General features: G+C 42.0%; 1 protein-coding gene across 8 annotated transcripts in view; it reads right to left on the minus strand.

Moving 5' to 3' along the window:
• Positions 1–15761, minus strand: part of LOC109927926 (eyes absent homolog 1-like) — a 256972-nt gene that overhangs the window by 126631 nt on the left and 114580 nt on the right. For all 8 annotated transcript variants that reach the window (XM_048608466.1, XM_048608461.1, XM_048608464.1 and 5 more), the window contains exons 5-6: positions 10865–11004; positions 5934–6056 (exon numbers count right to left, since the gene is read on the minus strand). In XM_048608466.1, coding sequence (XP_048464423.1) covers positions 5934–6056; positions 10865–11004 — 263 coding nt within the window. The remainder of the gene's footprint in view (positions 1–5933; positions 6057–10864; positions 11005–15761) is intronic.

The following is a 15761-nucleotide window of genomic DNA, read 5'->3' on the forward strand; positions in this document are numbered from 1 at the left end:
CCTGAAAAAAAGATGATGGTGGTTCTTGGGCCAATGGCCGCCCTCAGTTGGATGGTACAGGGGACCAGGTAGCAAGGCTGGAAGACGTGTATCTTACATTCTTTTTTGGCAGGTCTGTGGATTTCATTACAAGAATTGGATAGCCATAGAGGCTACAGCTGGTCTTGCATTAACACTTTTGTTTCCTGCCACTAGACCATGTTGGAGGGACTCTTTCAGGCCTGGGGCTGGTCCACATATAACTCAGATGCTACTCAGCCCATACAGATTCAGTGCATTTCAGACATTCTGTACTCGTTCACTGTTGATGCAGAGAGGAGCTAAGAAAATTAGCCTCATGTCTCTTGGCTAGCTTCTACTAAATAAGCCATTAAGTCTACAAAGCATGACATATTACTTTTAAACACAATTCAGATTTCACTTTATTGCTTCCACCTGAGTGAAGAACATTAGCAGCACTGATTTCTATCAGGACAGCAATCAGGAAACTGTTTTAGACCTCAGCATCTCCATGGTTAAAGAAGGGGCAAGAGTCAGTCATGGTCCCTTCTACTGAGTGCTATTTATTCATCATGTGGCATAAAGTTGCATGTCTCTCACATCAGTTGAGGACAGAATCAGGTTTGGAAGTGGTGTCCTGTGTGAATATACCTCATTGCAGCATACACTGTTTTCAAGGGATGCCAACTTGCAGAATTTTAGAATATTGGTAGGATTTTCCTAAGGAAATAAGAACCCAATGGTTTAAATATGGTAGGTTAGTATTTCAGGATTTCAGTTAGCAAATGAAGAATAGTTACTTGGGAAAGTATCACTAGGGGCCAGCACCTATACAATTTACATCCAGCTTCACAGAGTAAACACTTGAAGGATAATGCATTTGAGGTTGCTTATATCATCAAGCTACTAGATAGGATGGTATTCATCAACCAAAAGAGCTTTGTGCATTGCACAGCATCTTACAGTATTACCAGATATAGACAACAAAATATTTATTGTTTACATGCGCTTTAGAATTAATATATCGCAAATTAATTATTTATGGATCCTAAGAAGATATTTTCCTTATACCAATATAATAATTTTGTTTTCCTATATGTATTCAAACAAGGAAAGAACTTGCATTTATATTGCAACTTTCACAAAATCAGAGCATCCAAAACCACTTCACAGCCAATGCAGTACATGTACAGTTTAACTTCTTGTGGGAAATATGACAGCCCAACATGCACACAGCAAGACCACACAAAAAGCAATGTGATAGTGCCTAGCAAATCTGTTTCCAAGTGCTGTCGGTTGAGAGATAACTTTACATGGTTCTTATCTGCTATCTTGACAACTGTAAATTTAAGCTCCAACTGGCTGGTTATTAGTTAAAACTGAAGCTATCTGGTAGCTTGAATGAGGGCCTCTTATTCTTGTAGCACTGCTTTATGTAATATTACTAAAACAGCAATGAATTCAGACCCCCACGAGTACAATGGATAGAATAGTCACTTCATCATTTGCAATTGGAAGCTGTTATTGAAAAGCTGAGAGTTGTTAACTGTGACATTGCACACCTGGTGTTGTAGCAGCTTTGTACAATGGGGTTTAATTTAACTCAGCCAAGTGGAGGCATGTTACGCATTATTACTCACTGTTTGTGTGGGTGTAAATTCCGAACAAAACTAAAAAGAAAATGAGCTAATTTCATGTGTTGACCAATGTGCCCCTCACATCGAGCTTATATTTCTTTCATCTCTAGCCAGCTCAGACATACAGATCAGTTTTATTTCCATTATGAAGCTGATTTTTTTTTTACCCCCATTTGCTTTGGAATGTGGCTGTCATTTTAGACTCACTGCAAATTGAAACTTTGCTCCCTTCTCATGAGTAGCGCTTTAGATTGATTACATTTGAGGAACAACCTGCACCATAATTGGATCTGCCACTGCTTTTGGAATTGCATGAAAGTTTTAAAATTAAGTGTATTAAATATTTATCTTATATTTATTGCATTTCAGACTCTGCTCCTAATGGGTTAAAATTATGGATTAAGAAAGTGAGGAAAGTCATAGTTTTGATGCTAGCTTGTGTTGAATTAGTTGATTTCAACTAAAGCAGTGGCTATGATATTACAATAGCTCTCAGAGCTCACAGTTAACCCAAGAATAGTTGAAATAGGATCAGTAGTAGGTAATTTGGCTTCTTGAGCCTTCCACCATTCAATAAAATCACAGCTGATAGGAAAGTGGAACTACCTGCCTAGCCCCCATAACCTTTGAGTCTCTTGTTAATCAAATACCTGTCTAATTCAGTCTTGAATATGTTCAACAAATAGCCACCACAACTGGGATACAGTTTTGCAAAGATTGATGATGTTATGAGCGTAGAAATTCTTCCTCAACTCCATCTTAAATGAGAGATCCCTTACTCTAAAACTAGTTCTAGATTCTCTCATGAAGGGAATCATACTCTTGGCATCCATCCTGTTAGGCTTCTGAAACATAGGAAAGTGTGGGCTGTCTGGTTCCTGATCCCCTTCCCTACCTTTGATTACTCCTTTGACATTCAATGTATAGGTTCACATGTGAAGAATAGCCATTAAACAAGATGCAGAAGTTTTCCCTGTATCCGGGACAATATGTCTTTAGCAGAAATCTACATCTCAGGACAAGGAGAAAAATAAGCTGAAGAAAAGGACAATCTCATGAAACGTAAAGGTTTTAAATTAATGACGTTGAGTGTGCAATTTAAATTTTAAGCTGAGTATTCAGCTATCTTTCTTTTAAGTGCTGACTGACTGCTATGCCTTCTGCACATTTCCTGGTCTTTAGACAACAACAATCGTTAATGCTGGCTGGTATAAGTCAGTCAAAATATTTTTAATCAGAAAGTTAATCAATACCCCAGGTTCTCCCTGTCTGGAGCTACTTAGTCCAATCCCAAGTACTGTATACGTGTGGATTAACAGCACCATTTTACACTGTTAAACTATGTTCACCAGTTAAATGGGAAGACTGATGGATTTTTGAGAGCAGTTGAATTGGTTCCATGTTCCTGCCTCTAAGCTGGAAGGCCTTGTGATTAACTTCCACATCAGGACATGTTGACTAGAAAAGAACAGAGCCATTGGTACATGCAAGCTCGTATATACTGGTTCTGGTTTCCAAGTTGGATAAATGGGGCAAATTAGCAGCAGGAGAGACGTACAGCTGTAAAACCAGTTGCCAAATCAAAAAATAATGGTTGACATGAAGGTGATTAACTAACATTGTGGCAATTTGTAACTTGGGAGCAAAGGAACCAACTATTGATGGCTTTTACAGGAAATTAATTGACAATCCTCAATTTTTGTAAATTATGTTTTCTTGGTCTTTTTAGTACTTTTATGTCTCAGCACGCATGCTGAAACAGGTGGAATTTTCTCTGGTTTCACCAGTTCAGGCATAATCATAATTCTGTTGTACTCAACAGTTCACAGAATGGATAGGAGAGGGATTGCTTGTGTCTATTCAGGGGATTCAGGAAATCTTCTGTACATGACTAGAACCATAAGTTTGATGTCAATATTGCGATTTCTTGAATTTTATCAGGCCTAACACCATACCTGTAAAACTAGTGTTCCGTTCCAGATAGGAACACATGTTAGGCAACTCATCACATTGATATAAAATGTACATTTTATTGAGATGTGTATTCTTATTTGGGCAGTTACTTAATGACTCCTTAAATGGCTGTGGATCAAAGGTTTCAAAATTAACTATTTAAGTGCCTTGGAACATTTTACTACATTAAGGGCTATATATAAATGCAATTTGTTTCCATCTTGACTTCCTCTTTATATTCATACTAATCCAAGAAAAACATCACGATGGTAATATATAATGCCTTGGAAAACTAGATGAAAATTTGTTATCCTTGAATTAACTTGCCCATTGTATTTGATAACCTCAAATCTGTTAAACAAATTTGGCTGAAATATGTGGAAAAGTATTAGCAAAATCGAAGTGGTATTATTGCAGGAATGGACTGACAAATGAATACGTATCCCGTTGTGTAAAAAGCTGAGAAAAGCATGCAGCAAGGATGTTTTAGTTAATGAAGAATTCTATATCATTCTAACACAATTTCATGAGGACTGTATTTGAAAATTAATGAGGGATGATTCTTTTCAGAGTGAGATTTTCCTACGAACTTGAGTAAACGTTTGATGATGATGATGCATAAGGTAATGATTCTATTGTTACGTCTTGTGTGGAAAGGCTAACCAGTTCTGGATCTCGAAAATGACAGATCTTTTCCTTTGTAACATGGTCTATCATATAAATCTGTCTTGTACCCGATTCCTACCAGATGCAATAAACTACATCTAGTTTGAGTCAAGAGTCTCTTCTCCCTAGGATATCTAAAGGTTTTCCTCTTTCACAATAGACAGAGCAGGACCTGTAGATCCTAACCACAAAAGGAGGATGGTGGCAGCAAATCTACTTTATGGTGACCAAGACTCCAGCTAACTCATACAACATGATGTCAGCAATGATTGTCAGAAGATTTAATTTAACCATTCCAGCAGGTGAGAAGAAAATACTGAGGGAGAAACAGAGAAAAAGGGAACCAGGGAGACAATCAAACTAACTCTTACTTCACTGCAGAACATCCATCAAAGTCTAGATGGATAAACAGCAGAAACTCAAAACCAGTGCCTCCCCAATGTTTTCCCACTGTGAACTCACTTAGCACTTCAGCTGTGTGGGAGGGGCATGGGGCTGGGGTGTGCTAGCTGTTTAAACTGGAAAGCTCTGAAATAAAAAGCACCTACCTTTTTGCTGGTTATTTTGAAGCTGCATTCAGGCCTCAGTCATTTGGCCCACACCCAGTGTAAAGAAATACTCACGAGGATTTGCAGTGCCTTGCAGCTGCCAGCACTGGTACATGTTACTACCATGGAGCTCATCACCCCAAAATTTCACCTCAGGGTCTGAGCAAATTGTGACTATTTTGAAGGATGAGAAATGAGGGAGAAGGCTGGCATAAAGTGATTGAGATAGAATAACATTTTGATTTCTAAGTACCTAAATTCAATTACATGTTAATAAATGAATTACTTCTTAATTATTGAGTAAAAGAAATAAGGGCTCACGTTGCCTACTTTAAATGTTTACAAATAGTGGTGAAATAGTTGATTGTTTCATATTACCTTTGTCTGTTATGTTTGAGAAGTATATCTATTGTGTCACAAAAGTGCTGCAAATATTTTGGCTGAATAGCAAAGATGCAATGCAGAGTAGTTAATCTGTTATTGAGGCTATCTATTCCCACCTCGATAGTATTGCCCGTCTTTCCCTTACCTCAGCCCACTGCCATTGAAACTACCATCCATGGCCTTGACTTAACTAAGATTTCTTAGTTGTTTCCTGAGCATTATCTTGAACTCAGTTAAAACTCTGCTGTCTGATCACTATCCCCTATTACATGTTTCATCCCTGCCTCCACTGAATTCCACTGTTCGATGCATTGAATTCAAACTTCTTGCCCTAGTTTACAGATTTCTGCATGATCCCCATCTCTCCTTCGGCCCTCTACTGCTTGGTCACCTTTGCATCCTCCCTTCTTCCATTCTAATTCAGTAGCAAAGCTTTGGTTTTCTATTCCAAAGCACTCAACTGAACAGGGTCAATCACGATACCTCTCTTGCTAGTTGCACAAGGTCCCTGAACATCTGGTTCTTTACCCCTGTCTTGAATCATCTTCACTGATTCTTCTGCTATTGTTTTCAGCTGTTTGAAATATTATGTGGTGTTTTACTATGATGAGGAAACCATATAAATGAAAGTTGTTGATCTATGCTCATTAGTTCTTTATCCAATATATGGCTCATGGTCACTCTCAAAGTGCAATACAGATTCCTGAATAAACCAGTGTTTGATTCAGTCACAGCTGATACTGACCATGCATCTGGTAACTGTAAGGTGCCTGGCCTGGTGACGGTGTACTAAAACTGGTGCCATAGCCGAGAAATCCCGTCTGTCCTGGAGAATGCGCCTGGCTCAGACCATCTTCTGTTTTGATGCCTAATCGATAGACACTTTGTTACTTCAGAAAGGCATGAACCAAATTGCATGCATGTTAATAAGTGTCCACTCACAAATATACCTTGAAACCATTCTCCAACTCTTTCAAAAGTGGACAAGGTCAGTTGGAAGCTACTTAACACCTTTGTTTTAAAATTGACAATGAGTAGATTGTCCTGTTTTAGAGAACGGAGTCTTAAAATATTACATACTTCCTCTAACATTTTCTTCCAAACAAGACAGACATCCTACTAGATTTATTATATTGCTTGCCTGGGCTCTCAGAGGAGATGTGTTGGTATTAGTGCAGCGAGCTCTGGTCTCTTTGTAGTATGTTTTGTGAATTCATCTATCACTGCTGATCAAGTGGATTGAATTCTGATTGAGTTGAGGAATTCCCTTTCACTCTACCTGAACACTGCATACCCACAAGACCTAGCTAAGATGCGAAGATCACCCGTGGCTGTCAAAAACTAGCCTATCCTGCAGAAATCTGGAGTATGGTAATCACCCTCAAGACCAAACTGAGTGTGCAGTCTGGCAAGTGTGGCTGGCCAATCTTCACAGACTAAGTTACAGTAATCATCCACTCAGAGAGTGTGGGAACACCTAATGTTGGAGAATCTGAGATAACAAGGTGTAGAGCTGAATGAACACAGCAGGCCAAGCAACATCAGAGGAGCAGAAAAGCTGACGTTTTGGGCCTAGACCCTTCTTCAGAAATGGGGGAGGGGAAGGGGATTCCGAAATAAATAGAGAGAGGGGGAGAGGCAGATGGATAAAGGAGAAGATAGGTGGAGAGGATACGGACAGGTCAGGGAGGCGGGGATGGAGCCAGCAAAGGTGAGTGTAGGTGGGGAGTTAGGGTGGCGGTTGGTCCTTCTACCCTCCCTCGACCTGTTCATCTCCAACTGCCGTCGAGACATCAGTCGCCTCAACCTCTCCACCCCTCTCACCCATTCCAACCTCTCACCGACGGAATGTGCAGCCCGCCGCTCCCTCCCCTCCAACCCTAACCTCACTATAAAACCTGCAGACAAGGGAGGCGCAGTTGAAGTATGGCGCACTGACCTCTACATCGCTGAGGCCAGATGCCAGCTCTCTGACACCTCCTCCTACCGCCCCCTTGATCATGACCCCACCCCTGATCACCGAAACATCATCTCCCAGACCATCCACAACCTCATCACTTCAGGTGACCTCCCACCCACAGCCTCCAACCTCATTGTTCCCCAACCCCGCACCGCCTGTTTCTATCTCCTTCCCAAAATCCACAAACCTGAATCCCCTGGGCGACCCATTGTCTCTGCCTGCTCCTGCCCCACCGAACTTATCTCCACTTAACTTGACTCCATTTTCTCCCCCTTGGTGCAGGAACTCCCCACCTATGTTCATGACACCACCCACACCCTCCACCTCCTCCAAAACTTCCGATTCTCTGGTCCCCAACACCTCGCCTTCATCATGGATGTCCAGTCCCTACATACTTGCATTCCCCATGCAGATGGCCTAAAGGAGCTCTGCTTCTTCCTGTCCTGCAGGCTGAACCAGTCTGCCTCCACTGACACCCTTATCCGCTTAGCTGAACTCGTCCTCAGCCTCAACAACTTCTCTTTCAATTTCTCCCACGTCCTACAGACAAAGGGGGTGGCCATGGGTACCTGCATGGGCCCAAGCTATGCCTGCCTCTTTGTAGGGTATGTGGAACAATCCCTCTTCCGAAGCTACACTGGCCCTATCCTCCACATCTTCCTCCGTTACATTGATGACTGTATTGGCGCCACCTCATGCTCCCACGAGGAGCTTGAACAGTTCATCCACTTCACGAACACCTTCCACCCCAACCTTAAGTTCACCTGGACCATCTCCGATATTTCTCTCTCCTTCATGGAACTCTCTGTTTCCATCTCTGGTAACCACCTGGAAACCGATATTCATTTCAAGCCTACCGACTCCCACAGCTACCTAGAATACACCTCCTCCCACCCACCTTCCTGCAAAAATGCCATCCCCTATTCCCAGTTCCTTCGCCTCCGCCGCAACTGCTCCCAAGATGAGGAATTCCACTCCCGGACATCCCAGATATCCTAGTTTTTCAAGGACCGCAACTTCCCCTCCACAGTGATTGAAAACGTCCTCGACCACGTCTCTCGCGTTTCCCGCAACTCATCCCTCGCACCCCCTCCCTGCAATAACAACCAAAACAGAATTCCCCTCGTCCTCACGTACCACCCCACCAACCTCCGGATCCAACGCATCATCCTCCGGCACTTCCACCATCTGCAATCCGACCCCACCACCAAAGACATTTTTCCCTCCCCACCCTTATCTGCTTTCCAGAGGGACCAGTCTCTCTGTGACTCCCTTGTCCGCTCCACACTCCCCTCCAGCCCCACCACACCCGGCACTTTTCCCTGCAACTGCAGGAAGTGCTACACCTGCCCCCACACCTCCTCCCTCACCCCCATCCCAGGCCCCAAGAAGACCTTCCACATCAAGCAGATGTTCACCTGCATATCTGCTAATGTGGTATTCTGTATCCGCTGTTCCCGATGTGGCCTCCTCTACATCAGGGAAACCAAGCGGAGGCTTGGAGACCGCTTTGTGGAACACCTACGCTCGGTTCACGACAAACAACTGCACCTCCCAGTCGCAAACCACTTCAACTCCCCTCCCACTCTTTGGACGACATGTCCATCCTGGGCCTCTTCCAGTGCCACAACGATGCCACCCGAAGGTTGCAGGAACAGTACCTTATATTTTGCTTGGGAACCCTGCAGCCCAATGGTATCAATGTGGACTTCACAAGCTTCAAAATCTCCCCGCCCCTGACCGCATCCCAAAACCAGCCCAGCTCTTCCCCGCCGCCCTAACCTGTCCGTCCTTTCTCCCACCTATCCCCTCCTCCCACCTCAATCCCCACCCCCACCTCCTACCTACCAGCCCCATCCCCTCCTCCTTGACCTGCCCGTCCTCCCTGGACTGATCTATCTTCTCCCTAACTCCCTACCTACACTCACCTTTACTAGCTCCATCCCCACCTCCTTGACCTGTCCGTCTCCTCTCCACCTATCTGCTCCTTTATCCATCTTCCATCCACCTTCCCCCCTCTCTCTATTTATTTTGGAATCCCCTTCCCCTCCCCCATTTCTGAAGAAGGGTCCAGACCCGAAACATCAGCTTTCCTGCTCCTCTGATGCTGCTTGGCCGGCTGTGCTCATCCAACTCTACACCTTGTTATCTCAGTAATCATCCAATACCTCTTTGAAGACTGATCTCCTTGTACATGCAGAATCAGGGAATGACATAGCATTGAAGGAGACCATACAGCCAACATGTACCTGTACTCTTTGCTCAGAGCTATTCAAATAATTTCAATTTTTGGATCTTTCCCCAGAACCTGTTTTTTTTTCACCATTTCCAGTATTTATCCAATTTCCTTTTGAATGTTAATATTGAATCTGCTTTTATTGCCTTTGAGGCAGTGCATTCCAGATTCCATATCTCATCCTTAATCTAGCTCCTGCTGCTTGCACATTCCACGGAATGGATAATATTTGGGGGTAGTGTACCCTCTTTCAATATTGCCTGTCTCCCTTTAACTGTAATACAGTGTTCCTCCTTGATGATGAAGATGGTTATGGAATGCCAGATCCGATCTTGTGGAGCCTTATGGAGGCATGAGGCAGAGTGGTAAGCAGTGAAAACCTACAGGTGGCCCGACTGTCAGAATTAAAGAGAAGCAAGTACAGCTGTGTGTAGGCAAAATAACATTAAAAAAAAACAAAATCACAGCACAAAGCATTTCCCAGTCACATAAATAGTTTGTGGAACTCTACACACTCTTCAATCTCACGCATTCCTCAATTCTGTCTGTCTCAGCTGTTGTCTACTGGCAGCAACTGTGTATACTAATCCTTGGACTAAATTAGCAAGTGTGCTGTGAATGTGAAAGTAGGAATCTTTAGACCTGCAGCACCATTGGTACCTTATCAAAATCTATGTAAATGTTGACACTGGGGTCTTGGCAGATGAATTGTGAGAAGGTACAAAACATACGAGGAAAATCATACTTATAGTAGCAAACAGGTAGAATTGGCTTCTATCCGATTGTTTCGATGCAAATCAACTGGCCTACTTATGCATAACTCTCTTCACGGATTTTAATGTCTACATTCTAAATCTCTCTCAATTTCAGGCCTGCCTTTCACCCGAACCTGCAACCAGTTTTGCCACTTTTTTTTATCTGAGGTGAGAAATATGCACCAAGTTTGTCAGTCTTGCTGCTGGCATGTTTCTCTTTGTCAACCATGTTGTGGCATTACTTTCTTGTGACATATTTCCTCTCAAGAAGTGGTCAAAATGGGTTGTGAACTCATTCTATTATCTTGGTCTTCAGTAAGAGATGTGGCAGATTTCATGCAAAGATCTGGCTCTAGCACAGCAACAAAAACACAGTAAACCTTTCTTTCTCTTTCATTAAGACCTTTAAAATATTTAAGTCTGATAGTCGGAGTGCAACGGATAATCTCAAAACACTTGTGTAGATTTTTCAAATGCTGTCTGCATATGACATAGTTTATTATCCTTGATTTCAGCTCTAATGTTGAATCCTTAAAACACTTAGAAAAAGGATTGCTTAAATAACAGAATGTTGCCATCATTTCAGAGCTAAATCCTGCTTTATAAAGTACTCTTCTTCACACTTATAAATTGCAGTATATAGTGAATCAAATAATTTACTTTTAATAAATGCAGAGCTTCTGCTGGAATTATCCTATTTAGGCAAATATAACCTTTGTACTCACTGTAAGGTAATCCATAGGGTTGACTTGGTGGTGGGTAAGTAGCATAGGGAGCAGCTTGCTGAATCCCTGGTGTGTACTGTGTCTGTCCATAGGCTGCCATGGTGTGGAAGGAGGGTGTAGGAACAATGTGTGGATATGATCTGATTAGGATAAATAAAAGATAAACAAATCAACAGTACCTGTTACATACACATGAATTATTTATATTTGTAAAGCACTTTACAGCAATTAAATCATGCGTCGATGGAAAGGAAGGGTTTCATTGGGTGATACAGGCATTTATGGTGTCACAGGATGAGAGTTTAAAAATTCTAATGATCAAGTAGAAAATACTCTTATTTCAAAGCAAGTCAACAAATGCACCCAGTCCATAACTTCAAACTGATGATGACTTCAGACTTGTGCTTTTATACTTCCATAGAATAGAATCTATACAATCCTTACAGAATGGAAAATGGCCGTTTGGCCCAACGAGTTCACACCGAACCCCCAACACCCAACCCCATCCCTGCAACTCTGCACCTTCCATGGCCAACGCACCTAACCTATACATCCCTCAACACTATGGGTAATTTAGCATGGCCGATCCACCTAACTTGCACATCTTTACACTGTCGGAGGAAACCAGAGCACCCAGTGGAAGCCCATGCAGACATGGGGAGATTGTGCAAACTCCACACAGACAGTTGTCTGAGTATGGAATTGAGTCTGGGTCCCTGGCGTGTGAGGCAGCAGTGCTAACCACTGAGCCACCATTCTTATTTCCTTTACCATATTAACAGAACAGCCCAGGTGCTAACCTTCATATTTCAGTGTGCATCCCTTCATTCAATATTACCACACTCACACCACAATGAAGTGAAGTTACACCTTAATGAAATAATGTTACACATTCCTAAGAGAACTTGATTTCCATTCTGGAAAATTCAGACAGGCCATAAATAACCCGGAGTACGAATACAAGGAATAGGCTAATGGAAAAGGTAGGTAATGCAACCAGGAAAGGACTTTACCTGGACTATGGGAGGCAGATGTGCAGCTGAAAATTGCAACTATTAGGTTAACAACATTGGCAGGAGAAAGAGAATACATAGAATGAACTTTGATTGGAGGAGGTCTTAAAATATGAAGTACAGAAATATGTTGACAAAAGTGGTAGAATGGGAATACAGAAAACACTGAAGGTTCAAAAATTTTCAGGGAATAAAAAAAAATTCTTACAGGAAATATAAATGCATTATTGATCAGCAACTAAGAAAATACCAATCCAACTGTTCAAAATACAAGGCAGAAAATATAGTAGTGAGAGCCACTTTGCAACATAATTAGTCAAGATGCAAGATAGAATAAACCGGACAGGGAGAAAAGAATGTTCCCATTGGTGGAAGGGTTGAACACCAGAAATCAGTGATTAAAGGAGATTGAAAAAAGGAGCATCAATAATCAGGAAAATCTTTTTTTATGCAGCAAGTGGTTAGGAACAGATTGCATTGCAGGCCTGCCTGATTTTTGCATCAGAGAGTGTCCCTGTCGTAGAAAAATCCCAGAGCAGTCAGAAATCTCAAGTTAAATGACTAGTTGCCTTGACTGAAATTGGATTTTGGAGTCCCTGGCATCTGAAATTTGAACTGTGGAGATTAGATCAGGTAACTATTTATTTTCTTTCGGATAGTCAGGGTACCCCTTAGGAGAGCTGAGGTACCCCTGCAATACTGTTGTTGGACAGCTTTGTCATGCGGGTCAAGAATTATGTGGATGGGGTGTCAAGTGTCCTTTGGGTCTGTTAATTGTGGAAAAGATTGTGCATAAAAAAATGCATTAACCTCTACATGGGACTTCCAGTAAGTGTCTAGAACTGGCAATGTGTACTGGCCTGTCAACAAGTGTCAGTAAGTTTTGCCATGTTAAGGACTGTCAATATGTATTTTTATTAATGAGAGTCCTTTTCTCAATAGAGTGTAGTCTGGAATATAGAACATTAGGGAAGAATAACTTTTTCTCTGATATGTACAGAAACTTGAGGATACTCAAGTTGGCATGGCAGGTTAAGGGGGAAAGTAAGATGGGAGAAAATATGAATTAAGTTATCACAGGGGTAGAGGGCAATGGGGGAAGGGAGATGGCATCAAGTTGCATGGGGTGACATAGGTAGGGCATGAGGTGTGTCGGGGGCTTGAGAGTGTATAAGGGATGTTTGGGATGAGGATTGGAGGAACATTTTATATTTCTCCTCCTCTTCAAAGGTAATGTACCCCTTTGAATCTGGCCCTGGGGCAACTTTGGTGATGCTATGGAAACCTTTAGTAGAGGTAAAGTGCCCTTTAGGATTGTGAAAAGGTATGCTTACATGAAACAAATGCATAAACCCATAGGACCTGTCAAAGTTGTTGAGGAAATGTACAAACTCAAATATGTGGAGTTTTTTTTTTAAATGTGATTGGCATTCAAAGTGCCTGCTCACACAAAAAAATCTTTATATGGTCTGTTTCATTTTGAGGGGCCCTTTGAATGAACATTCTGAAGGATACTTTGAACTGCATATTGAACGTAAATGATTGTTGACATAAGGGATTAAGCATTTACAGTTAATCACTCAAATTGAATCTTTATTTTCATAAAGAATTAGGGATCGATCATAGGGATTGTTCAAGGAATGTCAATGTATTGTCCTTTACTGTAACCAAACAAACTGGTTTTCCAATGGCTACATCATGTATAGACACTGTCAATAGGTTTCTTGAGATGTTTCCATGGTGGATGCACGATGTGTTGGCATGGAAAGGAAAGGACAAAGGATGATGAGTAGGAAGTATAATTGGCCTGAGTTTGCATAAGGGCGAGCAAGGGAAATGGAAGTAATTGGGGACATGGAGTAGCTCAGTGACTATAGGAAAGAGTAAATGGGCAGAGAATGGTATGGTAGTGTGGGAGCTGTGGGAAATGGACAGATAGGCATATGGTAACTGAGTGACTATAAAGGACCATGGGTTGGATAAATGGGAACAAGGTGGCACAGAGGTTATGAGAGGGTATGAGGGTTGGTAGAACACTGTAGGGAGGCATGCATGCAGCATGGAAAGCATATGGCACTGAACAGGAGAGATGTTTTTAGTTTTAATCTTTATTTTTAACCTTTTATGACAGTGCTGGTTCCTTAGGCAGGCTGGCAGAAAACCCACCTCAAAAATTGGCAGCCTCTTGTGCTCTTCATGGATACAGCACAGCTCCCACTCCAGCCTTCCCACCACAAATGCAAGAAGACATTTTAAAAGATTGGGTTTGAGGAACCAATCTCAATGCACCCAATGCAGGAACAAAAATTAAGGCCTGTGTGTATGGTGGAGCCAAATTCAATCATGACTTTCAAACATGAACTGGATCATTATCTGAAGAGAGAAAAAAAAAATTGCAGAGCTGCACAGGTAATGTGGCAGAGTGGCAGTAGGTGAGTTGCTCTTGCAGAGAGCCAGCTCAGACCCGATAGACTGAATGGCTTCATTCTGTGTTGTAACCATTTTATGACTTTAGTCTCCATAAATTGATTACAGTTGAGCCAATATTTAAAACCTGCAGACTGAGGCCTGAATTTTTGTAAAGGAAGAGATGGTTAGGTCATCCTTTGAGAACGTTAGCCAAAATATTGCTGGAATTTGGATTCCGGAGATTTGGGCTTCAAACCTAGTTCCCACTATTTTTGCCAGGGGGTGAGGACAAGGAACAGGAGCAGGTTGTACTTTGGATGTCCATGGCTCACAAACCCAGGGACACAGCTAAACAGCAGCTGCCTTCATTAGTGGGATATCCAAAACATGACATGTAGGCTTTATACTTTTCAGGAGAATGTCTAAGGCTATTGGAGTTCTTTGGAGTGGTAGACTACTTTGGAGGAGGTAAGGTGCCCTTTGGGATGATGAAAAGATGACACGACTCTGTGTAACGTGTAGGTTGACCCTTTGGAACTATCAGCTGTCAACTGATCATTGAAAAAAAATCAAGCTTTCAAGCAAACTGTCAAGCTGCCAAGGGAATTGTGAAATACATTGGAACTGTCAAGCTATCAAGACATTTAAATCTCTCATCTTTTAATGTCTTGACAAATTAAAAACTCTGCAATGTAAGTAAAGTTGTGTTTGCCACTTCAGGCTGCAGACATAAGCTTCAGAATTTTCCTTAAAGGATTTGTGCTGCATGTCTATTTTCACAACCTGTAATGATCAGAATGGAGTGCTTGTTGCTTTACAGTTTGGAGTGCAGCTCCAGATGCTTACAAAGTCTTTGAAATGGATCAATGGATACAAGTACTTGTTTTTATAAAGGACTAAGTAGTTGAAGGAGGTTCAATGTAATTAATGGGTTTTCATCATTGTGAGTGGTTATTTTTAGATAGTGATGTCATTAATAGACATTTAAGAACTTTTCTTATTTCATCTCAGTATGGGTCCTGAGGTCTGTCCGTACTGTGTGAGCTGGCAATGCATGGAGTAGAGAAGAAGAGTAATGAGAGGGGAGTATGAGTTGACACTATATTAGTATAGTTGCTAAAAAGGATCATGGTGGTGGATGGATTGAATAGCACAGGTTGACACAGAATATATGAGGGACTATGGGGATGGATGGGAACAGGGGTTGTCATTCAAAGTATGAGTGGCTATGTGTGAGGGGAGCATAGGTTAGCCTAGAGGATATCAGGGGCCATAGTCATGTAAGTGAGGGGCTCGTATTGACATGAAGGGTATGTGAAGTGTGTGGGGAATGCTGAGGGAGTTGAAGGCTGGAGTCTTTTGTTTTACTGGTTTTCTTAAACAGCCTTTTACACAGCTCACCTCGACACCTGGCAGCTTCTGTGGCTACCTCAAACTGTTTCTGGGGGCATTAGGCCTGACTTCAGTTATTATAC

Source organism: Rhincodon typus, chromosome 19 (assembly GCF_021869965.1).
Source record: "Rhincodon typus isolate 14 chromosome 19, sRhiTyp1.1, whole genome shotgun sequence".
Classification (NCBI taxonomy): domain Eukaryota; kingdom Metazoa; phylum Chordata; class Chondrichthyes; order Orectolobiformes; family Rhincodontidae; genus Rhincodon; species Rhincodon typus.